Source organism: Podarcis muralis, chromosome 11 (genome assembly GCF_964188315.1).
Source record: "Podarcis muralis chromosome 11, rPodMur119.hap1.1, whole genome shotgun sequence".
In the NCBI taxonomy this organism is placed as follows: Eukaryota; Metazoa; Chordata; class Lepidosauria; order Squamata; family Lacertidae; genus Podarcis; species Podarcis muralis.
This window is the reverse complement of record NC_135665.1, coordinates 3,537,269-3,562,444: the sequence shown is the minus strand read 5'-3', so window position 1 is coordinate 3,562,444 and position 25,176 is coordinate 3,537,269. Positions and strand designations below refer to the sequence as shown.

The 25,176-nt window shown below is 42.7% G+C and overlaps 1 protein-coding gene across 1 annotated transcript in view; it reads right to left on the bottom strand.

Moving 5' to 3' along the window:
- Nucleotides 1–1,233: 1,233 nt before the first annotated feature.
- Nucleotides 1,234–25,176, bottom strand: part of RORB (RAR related orphan receptor B) — a 144,212-nt gene continuing 120,269 nt past the window's right edge. Inside the window, exons 5-10 of the mRNA XM_028749099.2 lie at nt 14,084–14,205; nt 12,204–12,336; nt 11,004–11,111; nt 8,469–8,579; nt 3,635–3,747; nt 1,234–1,830 (exon numbers count right to left, since the gene is read on the bottom strand). Coding sequence (XP_028604932.1) covers nt 1,675–1,830; nt 3,635–3,747; nt 8,469–8,579; nt 11,004–11,111; nt 12,204–12,336; nt 14,084–14,205 — 743 coding nt within the window. The 3' untranslated portion in view covers nt 1,234–1,674. The remainder of the gene's footprint in view (nt 1,831–3,634; nt 3,748–8,468; nt 8,580–11,003; nt 11,112–12,203; nt 12,337–14,083; nt 14,206–25,176) is intronic.

Sequence of the window (25,176 nt, the reverse complement as noted above, 5' to 3'; positions counted from 1 at the left end):
CAATAGTGATTATTTTTGTTTGACAAAGTGTTAATAAAATAAACTCTTTCTGATTCACAAAAAACTGTTTTGGACAAGTCTACTTTTTACTCTGTGGTTTAAATACTCTATTGGCATTGTGTCCTATAATATTAGGTTTAATATATGTTTTATCACGGGGGGGGGGGGGGAATCTCCCAATAACTTTTTCTCTGTCCATTTGAATTATCCAGACAAGGCTTTGGCACCATAATACTAACCTGACTTTTCATTCACTGACTGCGTACTGCATTCACATTATATACAAACTGATCAGAAAAGGTACCATCTTGTCATTATACATGGGTGGATGGCAGAGCAAAATCCTAATTGCCCAACATAAAACTAGCACATTACATGAAGAGTTAAAAATGCAGAAGAGCGTCCCTAGAAAATAGGCATTTTTTAAGCTACAGCAAGTGTTTGCGTATTCCATATATGTGTGTGTATATATGTACTATATTGGTATATAGCAGGGATGGCTATCTGGTGATTCATCAACCAATTTCATCCTGAGTCTGGGGTTGCTACCAAATTTGAATCAAGTTGTGGTTAAACTTTGCCTAGTGTTTTATTTGGAGGAAAGGAAATGTTGATTTTATGTGTGTTAATGTATGAATGCTTTTTAAATACTTCATCTCTCTTGGGCATATTGGAGCTTAGCCGCCCGGCATGGTGAAGTAGAGGTGTGCAGCGAAATAGACTTCTGGCACCTGACTGCTGTTTTAAGGATAGAGAATGTCAAAGCCATCCATCCCTGGTATATACTATCCATGTATGTATACACACAGGACATGATCCTTGCCCATGTGTCAAAAGATCTCCAAAGGGCATAAGGGAGGCCTGTTTTCACTTATTCCTCTCAGCTTGTGCAGAGCATAATGGAAATTTACAGAGAATGGGAAGTCCCTAGAGCTCGTTCATGTAAGCTCAGATGGGGGTATGGGAGGCACATAGAGACCACCCATTGCCCAGATTCCCCTAGAATGCTGCATGCACAGGGCCAGGAACACTGGCTGAGGAGAGGGTTGAAACAGAGCTCTTTTAAGCCCCCTGAGTTATCCTCCATGCACGCCGTACACGGCACCCAGGCAGGAAAGGCTCATGCCCATATATATATATATACACCTACACACACACACACCTATTTCCAAGACAGCCACATATTGCCACATGCATTTAACTAGCTAAAAACATAGAAATAGGTAAGCCTAGTTTAGTGGAAATTTCTTAAATTATATTTGAACAATAAACAGCAAGAGTAATACCGCAAAGTACTCCTCTGTTTTCATTTATATCTACAATAAACTTCTATAAACAGTTTGTCTCCCAAAAACAAAGCCCCCAATAAAATAAAATCAAAAATAAAGGTAACACCCAGTGTTCTATATTTGCAAATTTCTGGTAAGTTAAAAATAAACAAAACAAAACAAAAAGAAGGGGAAAATTAACATAAAGGGAAAAAGAAGAGAAACAAAAACAGGCCCCACTCAGAGGTGCATATTTACATTCTTCAAACTGTAGCGGTGAAAAATAATTCTATTAAGTGCAGGACATTCCTAGTGTTGCAGTAGTGACATATTTAAGAAAGTCTCCATGAAAACAATTCTTTTGTCTGAAGAGTGATGCATTCCATGAAATATTCTAGCTTTGCCTTCACTTGCAGCCAGTGGCAGAGTCTGGATTGAACAGTTCCTTGTATAACGGAGGAAACAGTGTATTCACTATATCGGGATGAGATTGTTTAAATACCTGCAGTTTTTCTCCGTGCAAGTTGCAAAGTGCAGTGATGGTTGGTATCTTGGCTACTAACTATAAGACAGACAAAGAAGCAAATTGAGAGAAAGTTTATTCTTAAAGAAATTGTCTCATGAAATCCTGATTTCTAAACTGATTGGCAATTTTCTTCTAAAAGCAGCAGCTGTGCATGAAAATGACACAGAGAGGTGTGTGCATGTGATTTGGGTTGGGGCTTCTGAGTGGAAAGTGGGGTTCTACATCCTCACATTGCTGGAGCTGCTATTTTCTGGCTACCTGAAGGAGCACCACCTGCTGTACAGATTACCTGGATCTTAAGATCAACTTCAGAGGGCTTGTTTTATGTGTTAGGCCACTAGGTATGTAAGGACAAGAGTTAATGCTTTTTCAGTGGTGGCACTACAGCTCTGGAATATCCTCTATGTGGAGCCAATAGGCTCAATCTCTGGCCAGTTTTTACAGAGAACACTTTTCATCTGAGAGATTTCTAATGTTTAAAACTTTACTGCTGATGTTTCTCTCCAGTAGCTTTATATGACTGCTTTTTAGTTTTATTTATACTGGTGTTTTTAATGTGTGGATTTTGCTTTCTGATTTCCTCTTTCTTGTGTTGTGACATTCCTATGAGTGCCCTTGGGGCACAGGAGCAGACTATGAGCAATGGAGGGAAATATATGGAGGCACACATTCTATGCCTGTATATTTTCCTTTTCCATGGCTAATAGCAGCTGCATGGGAAAGACTTGGACCATAACATACAGGAAGCAGAAGCCCCTGGTGTGTGTATGGCTGGGGTGGCTGGCAGCTGCCCTTCTGGCACTCGTGTTGCTGGTGCTCATCAAATGATATGGGGTGTGGCAGGGAGGTGGCAAGGTCAGGAACACTGCACACGCTCAGTGATGGAAGCACCGGCTTGGCTTCCCCATGTTGGGAGAGCAGCTCTGGGGCACTGCGGCCTCATCCGCTGGCTGCTCCTGATGGAGGGGAAGTGTTGGAATTCCCTTCGCCATACCAAAGACCTTATCCAAATCAGCCCAGCTGCTTTATGTTTATGAGGTTATTTTTCTTTATAAAATAAACCCAAAGCAGCTAATAATAATAATAATAATAATAATAATAATAAGCATGAAACGTCATAAAACAGTTCCAATTACAGTGAAAACAGTTCAGATAACTGCATTCAAATTCACACAATAAAACTAAGAGCAGAATACAACAATTCATCATGAAGGCGGTGGGACAGGTCTCTGCTGTAAAATTTAATTAGAGCCTAATAAGTTTTTTTTAATAAAATAAATTAATTGTAATACAAATTATCAGAGCATGGGGATTGAAACTGAATTATTTTTCTTTTGAGTTTTTATAATGTATCTTGACTGATGTTTTAAATTGGTGGCTAACATCAGCAAGCTTGACTTGCAGTTGCATTGTGCCTATTAGCCTGTGATCAGCAGATCAGCTGGAGCGAAAAGGCACGCTTTCTAGCTGGGCATGCATTCTTCCCTTGCCTATGGGTGGGGGAAACTGCAGGGCAGGGAGACTCCGTCAACACAGCTCCAAGCCATGCAAATCCCTTCATACACTGGATGCAGCAGATTTTAAATTCTGGGGTAGATTCTAGCATGTGTGTGGAATAGAAGCCATAGCAATGTTTGAAGCTCACATGGTGAGTTCTGATGTACAAGGAAAATTCCTGGGTAGGAGCGAGAAGAACTATTTGATTCAAACAAGAAAGCCTTTGGGGGCAGGAACACTGGAATCACTAATAGCCAATCAGAAAAAGGGGGGAATTAAAATCAATATTAATTAACTGCACACTTTTTATGTAGGAGTGTCAGTTTGTGTACTGAAGAGCTACCTTTGCCAAAGTCTCATCGTCAAGATGATTCTTCTGGATCACATGTTGAAGTGCAAAATAAATCTTTTCCTGAAGCTTCTGGACTTTCCTTGGTTCCAACAGCCAAGCCCGATCTGGCCAAAAGAAATAAAATAAATTCAAATGAAGGCATAAACTAAAGCCAGAAAGATGGAAAGATGACTTGTAGCAATAGGTGTTAATAGTGTTGTGGTCCCAGTTGCAGAGCCGCCCCTCCTTGTGCAGAAGCTATAGCTAAGGCATAAAGGAACAAACTCAACCAGACTACAATCTGGATTAGAAATGGACACAACTTTATTGATTCCAGATGCAGGTGGACTTTTGCTCAGGCATTGGGTGTATATCCATTCCAGCCTCCTGCTAGAGGGCTGAAACTTTGACAGAGTTGTGCCAAGGTTTATGGTGTCCCCAAGACGCCAAACTACGAAGGTGGCCATTCCCACCTGCCCCACACTTGGCTTCTGGACAGAGACTTCCACCAAGGCCCCTCTAACAGGATACCCTGAGTACACACCTGATCTTTGGTCAGGGTGATGCACCAATTCAACTGGGACCTTGATAACTAGGATTCCACCCAACGCCTTACCTGCCCAAAGTTGCTATGGGGAAAGTTGCTCATTTTGCTATGGGAAAGGCAAAACCTCGCCTGTTTGCATTTCTTCCTGGCTCCAAATATGGCAACCATTAGCAACCAGAGCAAGGTCAGGTATTACAAGGAGGTAAACATGATTAAAACAAGCAACTACAATGAAAATATGGTAAAAGAAGGAATAGTAAAAAACAAGTGACTTGGAATGCAAAATAAGGTTAAACAAGACACATTACAAAAGCATGACAAGGAGGGAGGGACGGTTTGCTCTTCTGCCAGCTGTGATGAAGGTGCCAGGCTCAGTCGGCTTTAAAGCATCCCTGGTGGACTGTAGAAGAAGCATCTGCTTCCCAGTCCATAAGTGAGGCTCTGCTCCCTCAGGGGCCAAGGATTTGGTGGGCAATCCCATCCTGCAGTGTGTCCGGCCATGCCCACGAGTCCTGGCTGCCACGACAGGCCACAACTGCCTTCCACCCGAATAGGGTAAGTAGCCATTGTAACCCCACCATCAGGAGGAAGTGCAATATTTTAGCTCCCCATCTCATAAGAGCTAATTTTTTAGTATTTGGGTTTATCTGATATTAGCTTTCACTTTAGGTGCAGGTAGCAATGCATTGAGGGGACGCAGGTGGCACTGTGGGTTAAAGCCTCAGCGCCTAGGACTTGCTGATCGAAAGGTCGGCGGTTCGAATCCCCGCTGCGGGGTGCGCTCCTGTCGCTCGGTCCCAGCACCTGCCAACCTAGCAGTTCGAAAGCACCCCTGGGTGCAAGTAGATAAATAGGGACCGCTTACTAGCGGGAAGGTAAACTGCGTTCCGTGTGCTGCGCTGGCTCGCCAGATGCAGCTTGTCATGCTGGCCACGTGATCCAGAAGTGTCTGCGGACAGCGCTGGCCCCCGGCCTATAGAGTGAGATGGGCGCACAACCCTAGAGTCTGTCAAGACTGGCCCGTATGGGCAGGGGTACCTTTAACTTTACCTTTAGCAATGCATTCCTCTCTACCCTTGCCCTATGGCTTTCCCAGCCCCTGCAAGATGCTCACATATCACAGCTGTACTAGGCAGGTTCTGGGGATGTTTTGGAATCTTACCATCTAGCAGACCACTGTGTAAGTCTATGATTGGGACACTAATTTCTGAAACTTGAAACCATATAACTTTAAAGGACATTCCACTGAAAACAAGAATGTTTGTTTCCATTGCAAGCAATATGGTTTGAACCAATATGCTGAATGTCCTCTCCCAGTTCCTGCTCTGACTGAAGATTGGTGCTTTCTGGTTCTTGGACTAGAAATGGCATCTTTTCTGCTGTAGTTCTGAACCTCTTATTTTCTCATATGTGGAGATATTTGGCAGCGGCCAGAGCAGTCCTGGTTTAGCTGCTTTCCTGCAATTTTCATTTTTTCTTTTTATTATCCTGCTGATGAATTCCATCAAGATAATGCTGCATGTAACAGGGGCAACAAAATAATACTTCAGTTCTATCCTTGGAATATCAAATAACTGCCAGGAAAACGTCCGCAAGTTTAGTAATGGAATTGAATTAAAGTGCAATGGAAACTTTGCTGTACGATATCCAGAATTATATGGCTATATAGTCCGTATGCCATACCTCTTCTGTATTCAAACATGCACACAGCAGCAGTTGTAACTTGTAACATCAATTCTTCTCCTTCTCCACTAATACTATTTTACAGTTTGGCATGCCTGGCCATTCCACCCTTCAGGTTTAGCTGTGCAAATTGCCACTGCCTGAAAGCCCACCTCCTTCCCTGCAGAGAGGTTTCTCTTGGTAGTTCCATTGTCCTCAGCATCTTAAAAGTGGTTGGCATTCTCTCTGGCAGTTCTGTAACTCTCTCCCCACAAAGATACATCTGGCATCTTCTTTATGCAGCTTTTGGCAAATACTGAAGATGCTGTTGCAATACAGTATACAGTTACTGACTCACACTTGCATGCATGAAAGGGTTAACTTGGGCCCTGAGCTCAAGCTGCCAATGGGTGGAGTTTAGTGGGCTCCCAGCAACTTTTGATCCCCCCTTTCCTCTCTCTGTGCTGTCTTCCTGGAAGAAAGGAGTCATGTGGAATGGCTCCCTGACAAAGAAAAATCAAGTGAATGAATCTCTCTAAAATAGATTTTACACCCTGCAGCTTTCCTAAAGCTTGCACAATCCTTTTGTGATGAAACCAAGTGCTTTTCTTTTAAGTCATTTGGATCCTTTTTTCTTCTTTGCTTTTCTGCCTGTGGGTGGAGACTTTTTTTTGCTGTAACTCCTGAAACTCTGAGTAACCTCTTCAATTATTTGGAAAACTAAATGTCTGATTTATTCTAGTATTTTCATGCAGATTGTTTGTTTAAAGGTTGATGAGGTGAGATTTAAATCTGACCAAGTTTTAATGTGCTTGGTAGCTATGAGAGAGTAAAAAATATCTTCCAAGCCTCTTTCTCCAACAGATGTAGCTCTTTATGCTGGCTGTTGGCACCTGAGATGTACCGTATTTTTCCCTCTATAACACGCAGATTTTTTCTCCTAAAAAGGAAGGGGAAATGTCTGTGCGTGTTATAGAGCGAATGTGTGGTCCCTGGAGCCAAAAAATCAAGCAAAAGTCAAATCGCGAGTCACAGAGAAGGGAAACCTGAAAAGAGGAAGTGGCAGCTTTCCTGCATTCTGCCTCAGGGTCTTACTGCCCACCCCCCTCTGTTTCATTGCTGTGATTGCTGAAACGGAACAAAGAGCAGGGAAAGCCCCTCCCCTCCAGGCAAGCAGAGTGTCGTTCTTTCTAATTCCTCTCTGTGCTCCGGTGCTGCTGGGGGAGAGGGAGAGAGAGTGGGGGAGGGAGAGGGAGAGGGGGGGAGGGTGAGGGAGAGAGGGGGGGAGGGAGAGAGAGGGGGGAGGGAGGGAGAGAGAGAGAGAGAGAGAGAGAGAGAGAGAGAGAGATGGCTGGCTTGGGGGGGGGGGGACTTTTGCCTTTCTTTCCTCCCACCGGTTAAATCCCTCTCCAGCATTCTTAGCCAGCTGCTTCTCTGCACACCCCTCTCATGTCCCTTCTTTGTTTTTCCTTCGCTCCCCACTTAAAATGTGGTTACAAAGCATAGATCAACATGGATCCTCAGGATCTTTGCATTGGGTCACCCCAAATTCACCATCAGATCACATAGCATGTCCATGGCTACAGCCTGCACCAAAAAAATCACGCACCCACTGTTGTCTGGGGCTGCAATGGTGCAAAAACGTGGTTAAAAAGCATGGATCCACATGGATCCTCAGGATCATTGCATTGAGTCACCCCAAATTCACCATCAGATCACATAGCATGTCCATGGCTACAGCCTGCACCAAAAAAAGCACGCACCCACTGTTGCCTGGGGCTGCAATGGTGCAAAAATGTGGTTACAAAGCATGGATCCACAGGGATTCTCAGGATTTTTGCATTGGGTCACCCCAAATTCACCATCAGATCACATGTCTGTGGCCACAGCATGAAGCACAAAAATGATACATCCACTGTTTCATTCAGAATGTTTTTTCCCTTGTTTTCCTCCTCTAAAAACGATGTGCGTGTTATGGTCAGGTGCGTGTTATAGAGCGAAAAATACGGTATATCTTTTAGGAACCACATCATTTCTGTGATTTCAGGTTGTTTTCAACATTGTGTTTTAATTGTTGTAACCTAACAACAACAACAACAACAACAACAACAACAACAACCTACACTGGTTGTTCAGCCGCTGCTCTCTGCCATGTGAAAAAGGAAGAGTCACCAGGTTATGTGCTGCTGTGAAGCACTTTAAAAAACCTGCCACATGAATCAGGATAAACTTACCCACTATGCAGAAGCACTGCAATATAATACACTATGGTAAAGTCCAAGCCATGCAGTAGGACAGTGTGGTCAGTCTCCAGCTAGCATGCCAACGGTTTGGCGTGATGGCACCATCCATCACCATCTGGCCGACCATTGCTCATTCCTGCTCTAGCACATATTTACCCAAGTTTGTTCCTGTAAACTTCAGGGATCATGTAGCCCAGCTTCAATGCTTAACCTCTTCAGTTGTAATTTTTATTGAATTACAGGCAAAATACAAGACAGATCAAACCCATTCAGTAATTTAACGTACGCACTTATGTGAAGAACAACAGTAATCAGCATAGGCTGAAAAGAACAGGAAATAGTGAAGTTTCTATGGGACGCAGGTGGGAAAGTATAATTTGTTGAAGATAACTACCTGGTGATATCAGAACAGCAGATGAAAACAAGGCAATTTCCTCCTCAGTCAGCTGCAAGGAACATAAATTCTTTGCAAAGTCAAATGCTTCATTCACGAGGTCATCAGAACCTGTGTGCAGAAAACAAAGTCAACATAAGATCATATTGCTTCACATGTAATGTTTTCCCAGGAATATTATTGTGATCAAATGCATGCATGTGTCCATAATGAATGGGCATCAGTTCTCTTCCATTTCCCTTACATCCAGGCAGTGAAACATATATATCATGCAGAAGAACCAGTCAATTTCCTACACTAACAAGACATACATTCTTGGTGCTTAGAGATAGTTATGAGGAAAAGTAGTTTCAATCTTCCCTGAAGAGCTGCTGATTGAGATCAGAACATTAGCATGAGTACATGAGAACTGAGGATATTTTCTCTGGGGTCTGTAAGGGATGGTCAGCAAGCATGGCTTTCACTGCTATCGTACTTCAGTGACAGGACAACAGACCACTTGTCATTTTTCTTATAGCCAGGCCCATTTCTTGTGCAAATGAGAAGCTAACTGAACTATTGCCTTTGGGCGATTTATTTGAGGCCTTATACAACTTGCCTCATATATATCCTAAAGATACAGCATTTTGAATCCAGAGTTCCTGTGAGTGAAACTCCAGTCATGGGAAGTTCCTACTGGAAGAAGTTGGTTGTATTTTGTTGATTCCTCCTTTCCATCTGCAACCTCTGAAATAACTGCTAAAGAGCATCATACTTTGATGAACATGGTAGGTTGGAGGGGAGGCTTAAGGGGGAACTGCTAAAAATCATCTTTATTCAGTGGGAACCTTAGCTGAATCTCATGCTCTTTCACAAGTTCTTCCATCTTTAGAGGTAACTCTGGATCCAGCCAGTACCCTTGAGTATGCCAGAAAAAAGCACTGGATCCAACCTCGTGGAAAACTCAAAAAGAGAAAGAACCAACTATTGTGCCGAACGCTACAAAGAAGGCTAGGTATGTTTTCAGTTACTTTTCTAATCTTTCTGTGTGATGAGTTATAGTTTTACAGTAGGTTATCAGTTGTTGCCAATTCAATAGTCAGAAAAGAACTCCTCCCACAAGCCCAATTGAAACATAACATAACATAGAACAAAGAACTAAGTGTGATATGAGGTTCCAGTCAAATATATAGTTGTATGTGCTTATTTACTCGTTTAAAGCACTTTTACTCCAGTCTGTAAAAGAAGAAGACGAGACTCCAGAGTGGCTGACAAAGTTCAGAGATAAGAAATAATTCCAACTCATTTCCACCGGAGTTTAATGTATACACCTGTGCCTTGTATTGTGGCTTAAATTTATTTGGCACACTTATGAAGGTACACTTATAAGTGGATACTAATATAATCCCTTTTCATGAATCAGCTTTACCTTTTGCTCTTGATCACTTCGCGATTATTATAATTTTACTCTGATTACTCTCACAGTTTATATTTGAGCACTGATTTTGTTTCTGCCATACAATAGTAATATAAAGGAGGCTCACAAAAAGATATAAAGCAGTGAAATACAACAGTACAAACGGGACAGCAGCATATTGGCCCAGTCTACCTGAAGGAGAATCACCACCCCCACTGTTCAGCCCAGACACCTCTGAGGGCCTTCTGGTGGTTCCCTCCCTGCAAGAAATGAAGTTACAGGGAACCAGGCAGAGGGCCTTCTCAGCAGTGACACCCTCCTTTCAGATGAACGCCATTCCTTCAGATGTCAAGGAGATAAAGAAATACACAACTTTTAGAAGACAGCTGAATGCAGCCGTTTATAAGGAAGTTTTTAATGTCTGATATTTTCTTATGTTTTATATGTGCTGTAAGCCACCCAGAGTGGCTGGGGAAAACCCAGCCAGATGGGTGGGGTACAGTTGTTGTTGTTGTTGTTGTTGTTGTTGTTGTTGTTGTTGTTGTTGTTAGTCAAGGGTGGTGCAATTAAGGGCTTATCCACACTTACCTCTGCCTCGCTCTTTCCAGGCACAGACCTGTGCTTTAAAGCTCTGTGTCCATGCCTTTTTTTCTTGCCCTGAGCTTCCCTGTGAATACTTGGTGTTTAGTACTCAGAGTAAACATCAGTTCAGGTTTTCCACCTTCAGTGTACGTTAGCATCATTTTTATACCTTATACAGTAAATAAAAAACTTAAGCGGATCCAAGCCCTGATTTACATTCTTTCTCCTTTGCCCTTTTCCCAAATCTTAATATGGCGTTAAGGTTTCTCCCAGCTCTGTTTACCCAAAGGGCTGGAGAAGAAGCATCTAAAATGATGATTACACAATCAGAGGTTCAGATTAATGAGAGTGTTATTAACCTATGAGCTCACTTATATGGAAACAAGCAGTGCCTGGGGAATAACAGTGGAATCTAACAGATTCTTTTCATTTCAAATATCTTCAATGGTGATGAGTTGATACTCATTTGATAATATATGGCTGCAGGTGCCACCGTTATATACGCAGATCACACCACAATTTTATGGCTTGAGTAAACAATGAAGAAACCACCCTACCCAAAGCCTTGAACATTTGCATCCCTCCATATTTTCCTTCAAACAGAACAGTGTTGTTGAGTGGATTGAAGGCACGGCACATTCTGACTAAAACCACTTCCAAGCAGCCTGGAAAGACAGCAAAAGTTACTGTACAGATATATCATGATGAGATATTTGCATTCAACCATTTGCTGGAAGCAGAAGGTATTCACAAACAAATTCTTATTCCTGATCTCCACAGCTAGATGCAATGGCTAGTGCAAGCCAGCCTGCAGCTCTTCTTTTGCAATTGTGGGATTTCGGTAATATTCTGTGAAAAAGGCAGTGAATGAGCGGATGAGCTGCTTCTCCCCTTTCACAGAAGGGGGAAGTCACAGAATTACTCTAATTTAATCATAACAGTGCTGGCTGAATATGCATGGAAACAGTGAGAATGTATTGTGGACCACCAAGCCCTCGCTTTGCCTACTTTTGAAGTTGAGGTTGTCTTGCAAAAGTAAAACAGTCCAGCATGCTTTGCTCCAAAAATCCCCCCCTCCCCATCTCATTAAGAGAAAAAAGAACAATTGAATATAATTTTAAACCAACAAAATATATGTAAAATATTGTGTTCTCTAAACACTTTCATTGCATTTATTTATTTATTTTTGATAGGCATTGGAAGAAGGAAAAAAAAAACAGCATTAGAAGATAGCTGCTTAGCTGAAATGATGATAATGCAGTTCTGTAGTGAAGTTGATTTTATCAGTCTTTTTTTGTCCTTTTTCCAGCTCAACATTATTTGCAGGGCAACCCTATCCATGTCTTTTCAGAAGTAAGTCCCACTGAGTTCAAAGGGTACGAGCATTTTAAAACTCTCACTTCTACTCAGGTGTAAGGGGGTACAACGGGATATCCTCTGTACATTTAGGTCAAAGTCAAATTTTAGGCATTGTTTAACACTCCAGCTTTTTCAGTGACATAGCATGATGTCCCATCTGATACCCTGTTTAAATCCTGAAGCTGATTTATCAATGTTTCTGTAAGCTTTGGTAATTCTGTTCCTCAAATACTGCTGTTAGTAAATTAACTGTAGACCGGTCTTCCCCAACCTGATCCCCTCCAGAAGTTGAGCTACAACTCCCATGAGCCCCAGCCAGCTGTTGTTGTTTAAAACACCTGGAGGGCCCTTGGTCATGAAGCCTAATGGAAACACTGACACCATCCCTGTTTACTCACCTGATTTGAGAAGTAGAATTTGATCATTTTGACAGAGCTCCATGAAGCCTGTTATCCGCTTTGCAAATTCCACCACGTACTGAATGGCATGTGTGATCTGGATTGCACACTGCTGCCATAATGCTTCTCTTGACTTCCAGAAGAAATGTGCGTGCAAAAGGAGAGCAGATAGTAATCATAAAGCAAGTTGATCCTTCAGACATGAAATGAATGTATGCTGTTCAGCCACATGATCAATAATATATTGATGACAATTACTCATGTGATAGGTGCAGATCCTATGGTTACCGAAGCAATAGGTGGTATTCAACTAAGCTTTACTTCAAGTAGACCCACTGAAATGTGTGACATGACTTAAGTATTTTAATAGGTCTTCTCAGAAAAACTTAGTTGAATACCACCCATTGTGCAGATGCTTTAACCTACTATGATAATTACTAAGTGCATAAATTAAAATAGCAAGAAAAAATAAGACTGTTTAATAGGACTGTTTTGTGGTGTTAAACACAAAAACATTCATGTAAGTCCAGGGTGCAAATTTCAGGGTGTACTCACTGCTGAATTGACCTCCTCTGAGGAACTCCATAGTGCAACCACTCCCTGCCCAAAGCAGCGTGATGTCAGTGCTGTTCTGCTCATTGGCACTGACAGCATCACTTGCCAAAGAACAACTGGGAGCAAATGAAAATGCTTCGCCCAATGTAAACGGCCGCACACACCTGTCAAAGCAGTCTATATGTTGGATCCAGTTTCCCACCCCTGCTCTAAGGTAGAGATGTGCATGTCTCACCTGGTTTCTGGAGAATGTGCTTTTTCCTTAGGTTTATTCAGACTTTTTGTCCAGTAAGCCCCTGAACTTCCACCAGCAGATCGAGGGACATCTGAGTCCATCAATCCCTTGTATGCTTTCTTATCTGAGTGGAGGAGGATCCACACCAACATCTCATAAAAAGGCCCTGACACATGTGGGAACTGCTAATTTTAGGGAACAACACGAATCCACCAATGGGACTCAGTTCCCATGTCTTTTCTGCCATGTTCCCTCACAGAGCTGAAGAGGACAAGGAGCAAAGCCCCAAGAGTGGCTGATGTGACCTGCTTGAGCAAGGCTTGTTCTAACACACGGAGCATCTTCTTGCTCCAGTGCCTGTTTATGACTGGGTTCCTCATGCAGTGCTTGTGGGTGCTCTGGAGTCCTCAGACTCACCCCTTGGCATCCATTGAGCCAGCCTTCCAGCTGGCTGCTAAAACTTTATTCTAAAAGGAAAAGGGACCCTGCTGCTACTGGGTAAGGGATGTCCTATTCAACAGCAACAATAATTTATTATTTATACCCCACCCATCAGACTGGGTTGCTCTGGGCAGCCTCCAACTTATATAAAAACATAATAAAACATTATCATTAAAAAACTTCCCTATCCAGGCCTGCCTTCTGATGTCTTCTAAAGGTTGCATCTCATTGGCTTGGGGAAGGGGGTGTCACATAAATGCCATACCCTCCAACATTTCTCCAGTGAAAACAGGGATGTCCTAAGGAAAAGTGGGACATTCCAGTATCAAACCAGAAACCGGGAAGACTTCTGTAAACCTGGGGCTGTCCCTGGAAAATATGGACACTTGGAGGGTCTGTTATTTTATTTGTTTATTGGATGTGTGTGTTGGTTGCAATAGTGCTCCAATGAATTCCTCCCTAAGACTTTGCTCCTGTTTTAAAATGCCATTTTTCAAAAGTGCTGTCCTCAAGTGTGTTATCCAGCAATTAATTGGCAGAAATAATGCACTAACAACAGTGATTAGGGAATGAGTAATAATAATAATATGTATGCTGCCCATCTGACAAGAATATAGAAGCCTAATACAGTGAGTTGTGTTTTTGGTACCTTGCTCTGGTATTCTTTGACTTCTTCATATGTGTGGGTTTGCCAGGCCAGCTGGTGTAGCTCCTCTATTGTGTACTGACATGTCTCCAAATGGGACTTAATGATATTCTGTGCAATTCGGTCTAAGAAAGAGGAACAAAAAGGAAGAAACTCTGCTTCACAATCATTATTATTTTAAATATACTTTGTTTTACATTGCTCTAATCATGTTTTCTTATGCTAAGAAGGCAGGACAGAATTAAATAAGAATGTTATCTAGTAATACTAGGATAATAGTAAAGAGGAGGGTAACGACAGCCAGTCCTTTACTGCAGTGACCATACTATGAGCTGGCAGCTGAACAACAGTCTCAAGAACACTTTCCCCATTGCTACAACACACTGGGCACTTTTTTTTAGTGGTACTGTACTCCACTGCCAGGATCACATTTTGGGGAATACTGAATAAACAATTCAGAGTAATGTAGAAGCAGCAATTTATTACTTGCACTTTCTATTACCTAATTTGTCTTTGCAAGGGTCAAATAACATAATCCGATAATCAGCCAACAACAAACACAAATCTTTGGTTGTACATCTTGCTTGAACATCACTCCTGTGGCCATAAGGTGATGGCAAAACAGCAACTAACAGTAAGTACATGTGGAATGCAAGTGCGGCAAAATTGAAGTGGAAGAGATTCAAGCCCATATTGGGGAATGTAGACTTGTGCATTTTAAGTGGACGAAACTGCTTTATCCCCACCATGCAACAAATCCACTTAAAAAAAGTAACAGACTCTTTTGTGGTCAGGAAAGTAATGGGGAAATGCATTTTTGAAAAGGGTGGAATGAATGAATGGCTTATAAACACCCCAAAAGGAAATCAGGATAAATTCAGGAAGCTTGCTCCTTGCAAATCAATAAGAATGAATGCTCAATAAAAAATTGATATACTCTAACTTCTACAAGCAAAACAGGATGAATGCTCAATATATAGGTTATCTGCAGGAGCCCTAGAAAACAGGGAACGAGACATTCTGCAATATAGTACAATAGCTATATTCTACCATATTGCACAACTGCTGAAAAAGCCAGTAAGACACAACAAGGACACTCAATATGAGCTGAGCTGAGCTGAGCTGCTTCTCTGCTCAAAATGGCACTCGCTCAGCTCAGCTCATGGATCTGGAAGTATGCATTATTTAATTAACCCATTTATTTAAAATATTCATGATAGCAGTATAAAAGCAGCATAGCAGTATAAAAGAGAAATAAATAAAAATTATTAATACCAAGTACAACATATGTATGGAGAAGCAGCAAAAACTATAAGGCACAATGAAGCAGAATAAACATTAAAAATTCCATGACAAATAAAAGGTGACTTGGCTTAGCACTGAAAAGATTTTAATTATGGCACCAAAGATCAGCTTGTATAACATACTTCCACTAAAGAAGGCACTCAGAGAAGAACCTCAGATGAAGACTTTGAAGACATGGGCAGACTGTTATGGGAAGAGTTGTTCCATTAGGCATTTGGGTCCCAAGCCATTTATGAATTCAGTGGTAGGTGCCAGCTCCTGGATTTGGCTTTGAGGTGAACAGGCAGACAATGCAGTTCTTCCAATAAATTGTGTAATCCAAATCTACTTGGCTAAACCAGCCAGAATTTTATAAGCCAAGTTCTACTTCAAGTCATCTTCAGGGACAACACCACTTGCGTGTCAAGGTCCCCAAGATACTCCCCCCCCAACCCCCCCCCCACATCACATAGAATTTTTGTTTAAGGTTTTTGGCATAATTTTGGCCACAACTTTATTAACATACATGGATGTGAGTGGTTGCTTAGGCATTGGTTAGGACTATCTGTCCCCCTGCCTGGGGACAGAACTGACTTCTGGATTCCAGCGAAAGTCAGTAAGGGGAAACAATATTGGGGAGAAACTGGAGCTGTGCCACGGGCCCTCACCTTCTCCCCGCATGTTCCCAGGGGTTCACGTGGGCCAAACTCGATTCCAGGGATTTGAACGAAAGCATGGCAAGCCCCTGTATTCCTTTAATGGAATTCCCTTGCAGCAGCAGCATTGGAGGGGCAGGCACAGCCAATCCTTACCCCTCCTCCAACCAATTTTTAACCAATGCCTAACCGCAACCTTACAAATCAGCCAAATGGACAAAATTCCTACCAGGCCCCTGCCCTGATGGCAGACGACCCCATGACAGGCATAGCAAGGTCAACGCACAAGACCTAAAATAAGGGAGGGAGGGTGGGTGATCCGGTGCACGCAGCGAAAGAGAAAGCTGAATGCTGTGTGCACTGCTTTAAAAACCTCTGTTCCCTCCCCCAAATTAGCAACATCAAAATTACCCCAGCAGCTCAAACTACCAATCCCTGCCAGAGACCAACCATCCCAACCCGCCTGGCAATGGAGGGGTGGCTTGGCTGGCCCCCAGCGCAACACGGGCTCTCTTTTAATGAGAGCACACTATACAAGACAGTACAGAAATCCAGCTGGGAGGTCCCAGAGCAGGGATCACTGTCCCAGGCAACCCATGTAGATGGCAGGCTAGAGGCACTCAATGGCACCGAGGATACCTGGGCCGCCAAGGCCCAGCCCCCTGTATAGGCAGGTTTGTGTCCCATAAAGACTGTAAAGTATAGACACATATTTTAGGATCTGTGGTCACTGTGAGACCAAGTACCATTCTAGTTTCACCCAATGAAGTGATCCCAGTCACTTCACATGCTTCTTGTAAAAGGACATATTTCCCTATGGCAGCAATGTAGGCACAGGTTCACATTCACAGTGCGCATATGCACACCTTGCTACACATGCAGCCAGTCTCAAATGGATCTGCACTGATAGTATTTTTTAAATTAAAATAATCTCAATTTTTGGTAACAGGGCAAGATGTTGAAATTCCAATCAAACCTCCAAAATCCTGGCCATTGAGCCACTGCATACAAACAGCTTTCCAAGCAATAACAGAAATCATGTGGAGAATTCCAAGCAACCTCCACAAAGTAGCCAAAACCACTTAACAACCACCTTGCACTATTATTGATTGGCATAGCTAATATTTTCACCTTTGAAGCACTGCTCCTCTTAAACTATTTTGTCTCATAAATGTTAGTTATCTTGAAATAAGTTGGTTCAGCAGCTTTTGAAGTTAAAGCCCTCTGCCGCGCCACATCATAGCTTTCTGTGCATGTGCCCCTTGTTCCTCAGGATGATGGCAAACCTCCATCTAGGTGTGCAAAGCCGCCTTAGGGTGGGCAGCAGAAGCAGCCGCTGCCAGCAAGGCTCTGTGTGCTGGCATCTGAAAGCAAGCCAGGTGCAAAGGCAGACTTGAGATTCTTGTGCCGCAGGCCAGCGGAGCTGGAATGTATCAAAGAAAGGCTGTGCTTGGACTCAGGGGACCCGAGTCTGACAGCTCATTCTGTGGGCTGATTAGAGTTACATAAGCATCGGAGGCTGCTTGCTTGCTTAGTTGGCATTGATGAAAGAGAGAAAGGGATTAGTCTTCGAATGGAAGACAGTGGGCTGAAAGGTCTTTTGAAAAAGCCACAAAAAAGCTAGAGATGAAGAGTCCAAGTTAATGCGAGCTTTTTCATAGACTAGCCAACAACAGAACACAGGCCAGTTAAAGTGGGTGGGCGGGTAAGAGGAGCAGAGATCTGTTTTTACCCAGACACTTCAGAATGAATGCAACTTTCTATCCCGTCAAGAGGCCTGGTGCCTCAACCAATAAAGTCTCCATGATCCATATTTCCTGCTATTCAGAATCCCCACGTCATGTTGGCCATGGAGCATGCTCACCACAAAACTTCTTGTTCACTGGTTAGAATTACTTACTTTATGTAGAACTACAGCAGGTAACACTCAAATTATTTTCTTCAGATCATTTGGATGAGTCTTCACTAATCAAATTATTATTTTCCCTTTCTTTCTTGGAGAAGAGTAACCCTTTCCCAAACACAGCTAGTGAGGAGAAATGGAAATGCTGAGAAAGGAAGAAGGAAACGTCTCTTCCAGAGGCAAAGTGGACAAGGAGTGTGGGGAGGGATCTTAAAGATCATCCAGTCCGCTGCCTCTTGATGGGGCACTCCCTGTCCCAGTGAGCCCAAAATATGGGGTTTGGTGGGGCAAGCTCATCCCGGTTAAGTACGGGAACACCTATCTCTTCATCAAGCAGAGCGTCAGGCATCTCCAGTTTTCTGCATTTTTCATGTGTGATCAAACTTAACTAGTATGTCTCTGTCCTTATTTCTCTCCCCCTTCCACCACAATCCTCTCAAATTTTATTCTATTGTTCTCGTACACTAGTTGTTTCATTTTGCATTAATTTCATCTCATGGGTCACAGTGCTAATATCAGAAATTATGGATGTATCTACACTTAAGGTTTTTAATGTTCAGGAAGGGTTAAGGAATGGTTTGGATAACGTATATGGACACATAACGTCTTACTTTTAACATTCATAATGTGTTATTAAAATGTGACACAAGAGGGTGGTGCAGTACAACCAGCAGTAGGGAGACAGCATTTTGGTGAAAAAAACAAAGGTAATAAATGCTTTATTTTACAAGTGACATTTTAGAGCAATATATCTAATATGGTTCTAATCACATTAAATAGGTCAGTGTAGATCCAGCCTATGTTGCCATTTGGGGAAGGAAGGGATTTTACATTATATTCAGCAGAGAAACAATTTATGACTGTCCTTTGTGGCATTCAGTAAAAAGTGACCTGGGTTCACATTTTTCATACACACCAATTCTTGCATTTCAATTTTTATCCAAAATCATACCCGTGAAATATAAAGTACCAAGGATTTATAGTATACCTGTATCTACTCATAAGGGGCGTGGGTGGCGCTGTGGTCTAAACCACTGAGCCTCTTGGGCTTGCCGATCAGAAAGTCGGCTGCTCGAATCCCCATGACGGGGTGAGCTCCCGTTGTTCGGTCCCTGCTCCTGCCAACCTAGCAGTTCAAAAGCACATCAAAGTGTAAGTAGATAAATAGGTACCGCTCTGGCAGGAAGGTAAATAGCGTTTCTGTGTGCTGCTCTGGTTCGCCAGAAGCGGCTTAGTCATGCTGGCCACATGACCTGGAAGCTGTACGCCGGCTCTCTCGGCCAATAAAGCAAGATGAGCGCCGCAACGCCAGAGTCATCCGTGACTGGACTTAACGGTCAGGGGTACCTTTACCCTTTACTTTATCTACTCATAAGTCTGGACTCTCTATATGCTATACAGGCAATGCTTAAAATGGGCTAGAGTGATGCCTTACTTTAGTCGCTGCACTCATGTACAGAGTCAACAAGTGCTTCTGCATTGTGTGGAATGTCCTAAGTCAGTGACAGCATGGTCAGTTCACACATGATGTGGAAGTACATATTGACAGTTCTCCATATCATGACCACACCAGGTATAAATGGAAGCTATTTTAATTGTTCTCAGCTCAACATGCCTCAGACTTAGGTTGCTGGATTACTATTTGAATTGCAGGTAGATGTGGTATACATTCTTCCAGTGTTACAATCTGTGCCATGGAAGTGACTCCTAGATGGTTGAAAAGTGACCCTCCACCCGCTTTGAGTTCCATAGGGATTGTATAATGCAATGATGCAGGAAAATGACAGTGTGTGGCGCAGAGTGCTCATGTCAAAACTGGAGTTATATAGTACACAGCTTTCAAAATAGCAACTGACCTTTTCTATTTCTGATTTCAGTAGATTCTCTTCCTGACACCATAGTCCCTTATTTTTAGACTACAGCAGACTTTTCCGCAGAAGAGTATCTTCAAAGGTTACTTATAGCTAAGATGTGAGTTTCACTGAAGGCTTAAATAAAATATCAGCAACATGGACATGTACAGAAAAGGAGCATTATCAGTTAGATCTTAAGATGCTGTTAAAAATGATAGTTATTTACTTTAGTAAGAAAGCATCAATTTATTATATACTGGATTTACACTTCATGCTACAGCCCATCTTTTATTTCTGTTTCTTAAATCTTATTGGCTTTGTGAAGTACCAGCTGCTCATACTTCTCAACTTCATCTCTATAACTCTTGGAAAGTGTGAAGGCTTTTTGCCAAAGATAGGTTGCCTCCTACAAGCCCAAGAAATAAACTGATTTGCTTTTCTCTGTGAGTGTTAAATGTCATTTGCCTAAAACCATGGAATTTGGAGCCCAGTTCAGAGTTGGGGAATGAGCATATGATCACACAGATACAGGCTCAAACAACATTTCACACTGAGATCATTATTTTACCTCAGAGTAAAAAATCACCCAGGTTTTAAGATTGGTCAGAAGAAGAGTGAATGGACAGAGGCTACAAAGCCCTTTTCTCTCTGCTGGTTATTTTTCAGCTCATAATCATTCCAAACTGTACTGGGAGGTTAAAGAGATGGTGAAAAAGTGGGGATCAAGATGAAGAAACATTGTGGGGGAGTGTTTATGAGTTGGAAAAGGGCCAGAAAGAAAAGGGTTAAGCAACTTCTGGCTTATTAGACTGCAGACTGATTATTGCCTTAAAAATTCTCTCCATCTGAAAATGACCAGAGGGGAAAGGATTAAGCTGCCTCTCGCTGTGGGTAAAACCTCAGCACCTAGGACTTGCCGATCGCATGGTCAGCGGTTCAAATCCCCGCGGTGGGTGCGCTCCCGTCGTTCGGTCCCAGCGCCTGCCAACCTAGCAGTTCGAAAGCACTCCCGGGTGCAAGTAGATAAATAGGGACCGCTTACCAGTGGGAAGGTAAACGGCGTTCCGTGTGCAGCTCTGGCTTGCCAGAGCAGTGATGTCACGCTGGCCACGTGACCCGGAAGTGTCTGCGGACAGCGCTGGCCCCCGGCCTCTTGAGTGAGATGGGCGCACAACCCTAGAGTCGGACACGACTGGCCCGTACGGGCAGGGGTACCTTTACCTTTACCTCCCTCTTCCCTCTCTCTGCCCCCACTAGCAGCCTGCCTAGACTGACCTTGGGTCCTGTGCTGCTCAGACTGTTCAAAGGAACAGCGCCTTCTTCTCAGAGATGCCTTGTGCCAGAAGTAGGATGCCAAACAAATGAGGCCTATAGATGGGACTTGTTATTTCAAAGGAAGTCTATGCCATTTCTTCCCTATGTTCCTTTAGCAAGCAAGCAGTGCATTTTGTTGCATAGTTTTGTGGTATTTTTAAATGAGAGTTTAACATTTCCTTGTTTTATAGGAAGCTGTACACTAAATTTAGGAGCACAAGCTCAAAAGCAGTAAAGCGCTTTCCTGGATAAAGTAAATAAATACACTTGGAAATGAATACCTAAGATCCTTTTTTGACTTTGACCTTTTTGCTTAATTTCCTGATTCTTATTAATTATTTACTTAGGACAATTTAATTCAGTCTGTTTTAGGAGATGGCATTTTCTGTTTAAAATTTGAATGTGCAAAAATCTGAAACAAGAAGGGAATTGTAGTTAGAGCTCCTAATATCTTGCAGTGAAATCTATAAAGAAAGGGCAGAAAATGGGTGGGGGTGAGCACTGATTAGGTAAAAAGGTAAAGGACCCCTGGATGGTTAAGTCCACTCAAAGGTGACTATGGGGTGCGGCGCTCATCTCATTTTTCAGGCCAAATGAGCCGGCGTTTGTCCGCAGACAGTTTTCTGGGTCATGTGGCCAGCAGGACTAAACTGCTTCTGGCACAACGGGACACTGTGACGAGTGCCAGAGCACACGGAAATGCTGTTTACCTTCCTGCCGCAGTGGTGCCTATTTATCTACTCGCACTGGCGTGCTTTCAAGGCTTTTCCCTGCAGTGCTGACCCTTCACAACCTTTCACTTTGATATCCTGCAATCTTGGTGGGATCATTTTTATAAATAGACGATCAGAATAAAAGTACCCAGGAAACAAAAAAGATGCTTAAAAATAAATGAAAGAAAAAGTTCAAACCTTTCCAAGGTTTGAGATTTCTGAAAGTCTGAAAATTTCACAATTTGTGGCTCTCCCCACAAAAAGCCAGTTTCCTTTGAAGCTTCACTACTCAGCAGAAAGAATGGAATCTGCTTAAAACTGCAGCACAGCCTGGACTTCTTTATCACATGTTGGTGTCAGTCAGTCAATTGACCAATAGGAATGTTGGTGGAAGGCTAAGAGCACCCCCTGCTGGTGTCTGGGGCAGAGCTTTTTAAAAGAGATTTCCCAAAGTTGTTGAGCCGCCCAGCAACCCCCATGATGCCCTACACCCCCTGTGCCCCCCCCCCCCGTTTCCTACGCTACTAACAGTATTGGAGAGAGATCCTTAATGTGGCATAAAGGTCAGGCACGTCTCTGGCCCCATAATGTGATTCCGCATACGACCCTCGTGTCTTTTTATTCAGGTCTTTTCTGCCTGGCCCAAGAATAAACTGCTCAGAGCCCAGCGTGCTCAGTGTGTCTCCGAAGCACCTTCTTTCTTTCATTTGTTCCTCTTTTCTCTTGAGAGAGCCCTGCTTTCTTAGCATCCACTTCTTATGCACAGGGAATAACAGAACTTTGAAGTATGTCTCCTAAAATACTGATAATCATCCTCAATTAAAATGAATAATGAATTTTAATTTGCTACTTACCCTTAGGATACAGCTGAGTAGCTAAGAGCTCATTTCAGCTTATACACTGACTTGAGTTCTCTTAGGGATCCATTTTGAATTAATGCTGTATTGGCTCCATGGCTTTACTCTGGTGCTTGGAAGTATTTATTTGTATCATTTTATCACACATTCTCTTTCTTAACTAGAACTAATACTACTGGCCCCAACGCTTCAGTACTGCTAGGTCATTCATGACAAATGGCATGCTTCTGAACCCCAGTCCAAAAGACTGGTATATATTTTTCTGGAGCAGCTAAGAGTGGGACTGCACCAGGAGAAAAGTCAGTGAACCAGAGGCAATTAGTTGCATTAGTTTTATAAATGGAATTTACAGCAACAGAGATTAAGCTACAGATGAGCTTTGCTACAGGATTCTCTGCTGATGTTTAAGAGACACCAACAACAGGATTTGATGAGCTCAAATTCAGGTTTCTAAACAGGGACATTCGGGATCTTCATTTTGGGTCATCCATTAACACTTATTCTAATGTGAACATATCAGTAGTTTTAAGGAAAACACGGGCTGTAAATACAACAGGATAAACATTTCTTGTTGAGGGCAATCATTGCAGTTGTTGCCCTGGTGCTTTTGACTCACCCACCCCTTGCTTGCTGACTTATATCTCACATCAGGCCTGGTTTTGCCCCAAACAGGCTCTGAAGCCGGGCAGGCCAGAGGATCCCCACCTGTGGACAAATGGAAGGGGCTAGCCCTAGTCTCATGACGGTTTGCTTTTCATTTCTCATGACTTATTGATTTATTTAAAATATTCCTATACTGTACTGCCTTTCATTTAGAAAGAAACAAAGCAAAGCTTAAAGGTAGAATCACAACAATTTGTGAAAAGACATGAAAAGTACCGCAAGGTAAGCAGCAACTCTTGAGCCAGTGCAGTTCACAATAAGATGATTTTACTGGCAAGCAAAGTGTTCCTCTCCTGCTCTTTTCAAACATTATAGCAAAGCTACAGATGCATTTTGTAATGTTTTTCAGTGACAGGGGTGCCTTTACCACGGCTGCAGTCAAGGCTAACTCCAGGGCGAAGCTGGTTTTGAGGACCTAAAAACTGACTGCACCACCTCTTTGCTGCTCCTTGGGTAAAGGTACCCCTGCCCGTACGGTCCAGTCTTGCCAGACTCTGGGGTTGTGCGCTCATCTCACTCTAGAGGCCGGGAGCCAGCACTGTCTGCAGACACTTCCGGGTCACGTGGCCAGCGTGACAAAGCTGCATCTGGCGAGCCAGTGCAGCACACGGAACGCCGTTTACCTTCCCGCTGGTAAGCGGTCCCTATTTATCTACTTGCACCCGAAGGTGCTTTCGAACTGCTAGGTTGGGTAGTAGGGATGTGTAATTTGATTCTGTCAATTGCAATTAAAACACATCTGATCTGCACCTCCTGGACTATTGGGCATATCAGAACGTTTTATCATCACTTGGATTTCATACTCCTCTGAATATTGTGATGCAAGAGTGAGGCTCCAAAATGCACATTTAAATATGGTATTGTTGTTTTTAAATAGCATTTAAACATGTACTTAAACACAACTTTTATTTTTAAAAATGAAGATTAAGCTTGAAACATGACAGAAAAGATTTATGGATAGTGTTTTTAATGTTTTTTATATCTGATGTTCTATTGTGCTTTTAATTCTGTTGGGAGCTGCCCAGAGTGGCAGGGGAAACCCAGCCAGATGGGCGGGGTATGTATAAACAAACAAACAAACAAATAGATAGCAGATGTGAAACTGACACAGATCAGAATGGTTGAACTTTGGCATAGAGGGAGTTGCTTAGCCCGAGTGGACAGCCGTGGAGGCTGGTCTCTTAAGAGGAGAGGGGCACATGCCCACCGCCCTCGGCCTGCCTTCACCCGGCTCTCCCTTGCCTGCCTTCTTACAGCCACGCCAGTAGGTGGCACTGCTTGTTAGTTGCCTCTTCCTTAGTCTAACTGTAGCTCTTGCAGAACTCCAGGGAGGAGGATGGATACAAAACTTGGAGGAGTCTGTCTTGCTTGTCGTGGGCTCTTGCTCCACCTACTGTTGGTCTTCCTGCCTTTTTCCCAGCCAGCCCCATTGGGCACCAGCCACTACTTACAAGAAGGAATTGCCTGTGTAGAGGCGCCCAAAAGGGAACACACAGAAGCTTGCAGAGCCATCACAGACACATTTTGGGGCAGAAACTGCTTTTCTTTCAGAATATGCTGAGAAGGCACAGAACAGTTATAGCCTGTCCTCCCTGTTAAACTAGTTTAGCTCTCTGCTTGTGAGCTGCTTTTTAAGCAGTCTTAATTTTTTTGAAAAGCAGTAAGTTATGTTTGTAGGGTTTTTTTTATTTCATTTTAACGGATCTTTGTAAACTCCAACTCTTAACAAGCATCAAAATCATTAAAGCTTTAAAACTTTTAAATCTTTAAACTATTAAATTTTCAAAATGCAGAACAAATGACCAGCACTGAAGCAAATTCTCTAAAAATGCTTGGCAAAACAAATAGGTTTT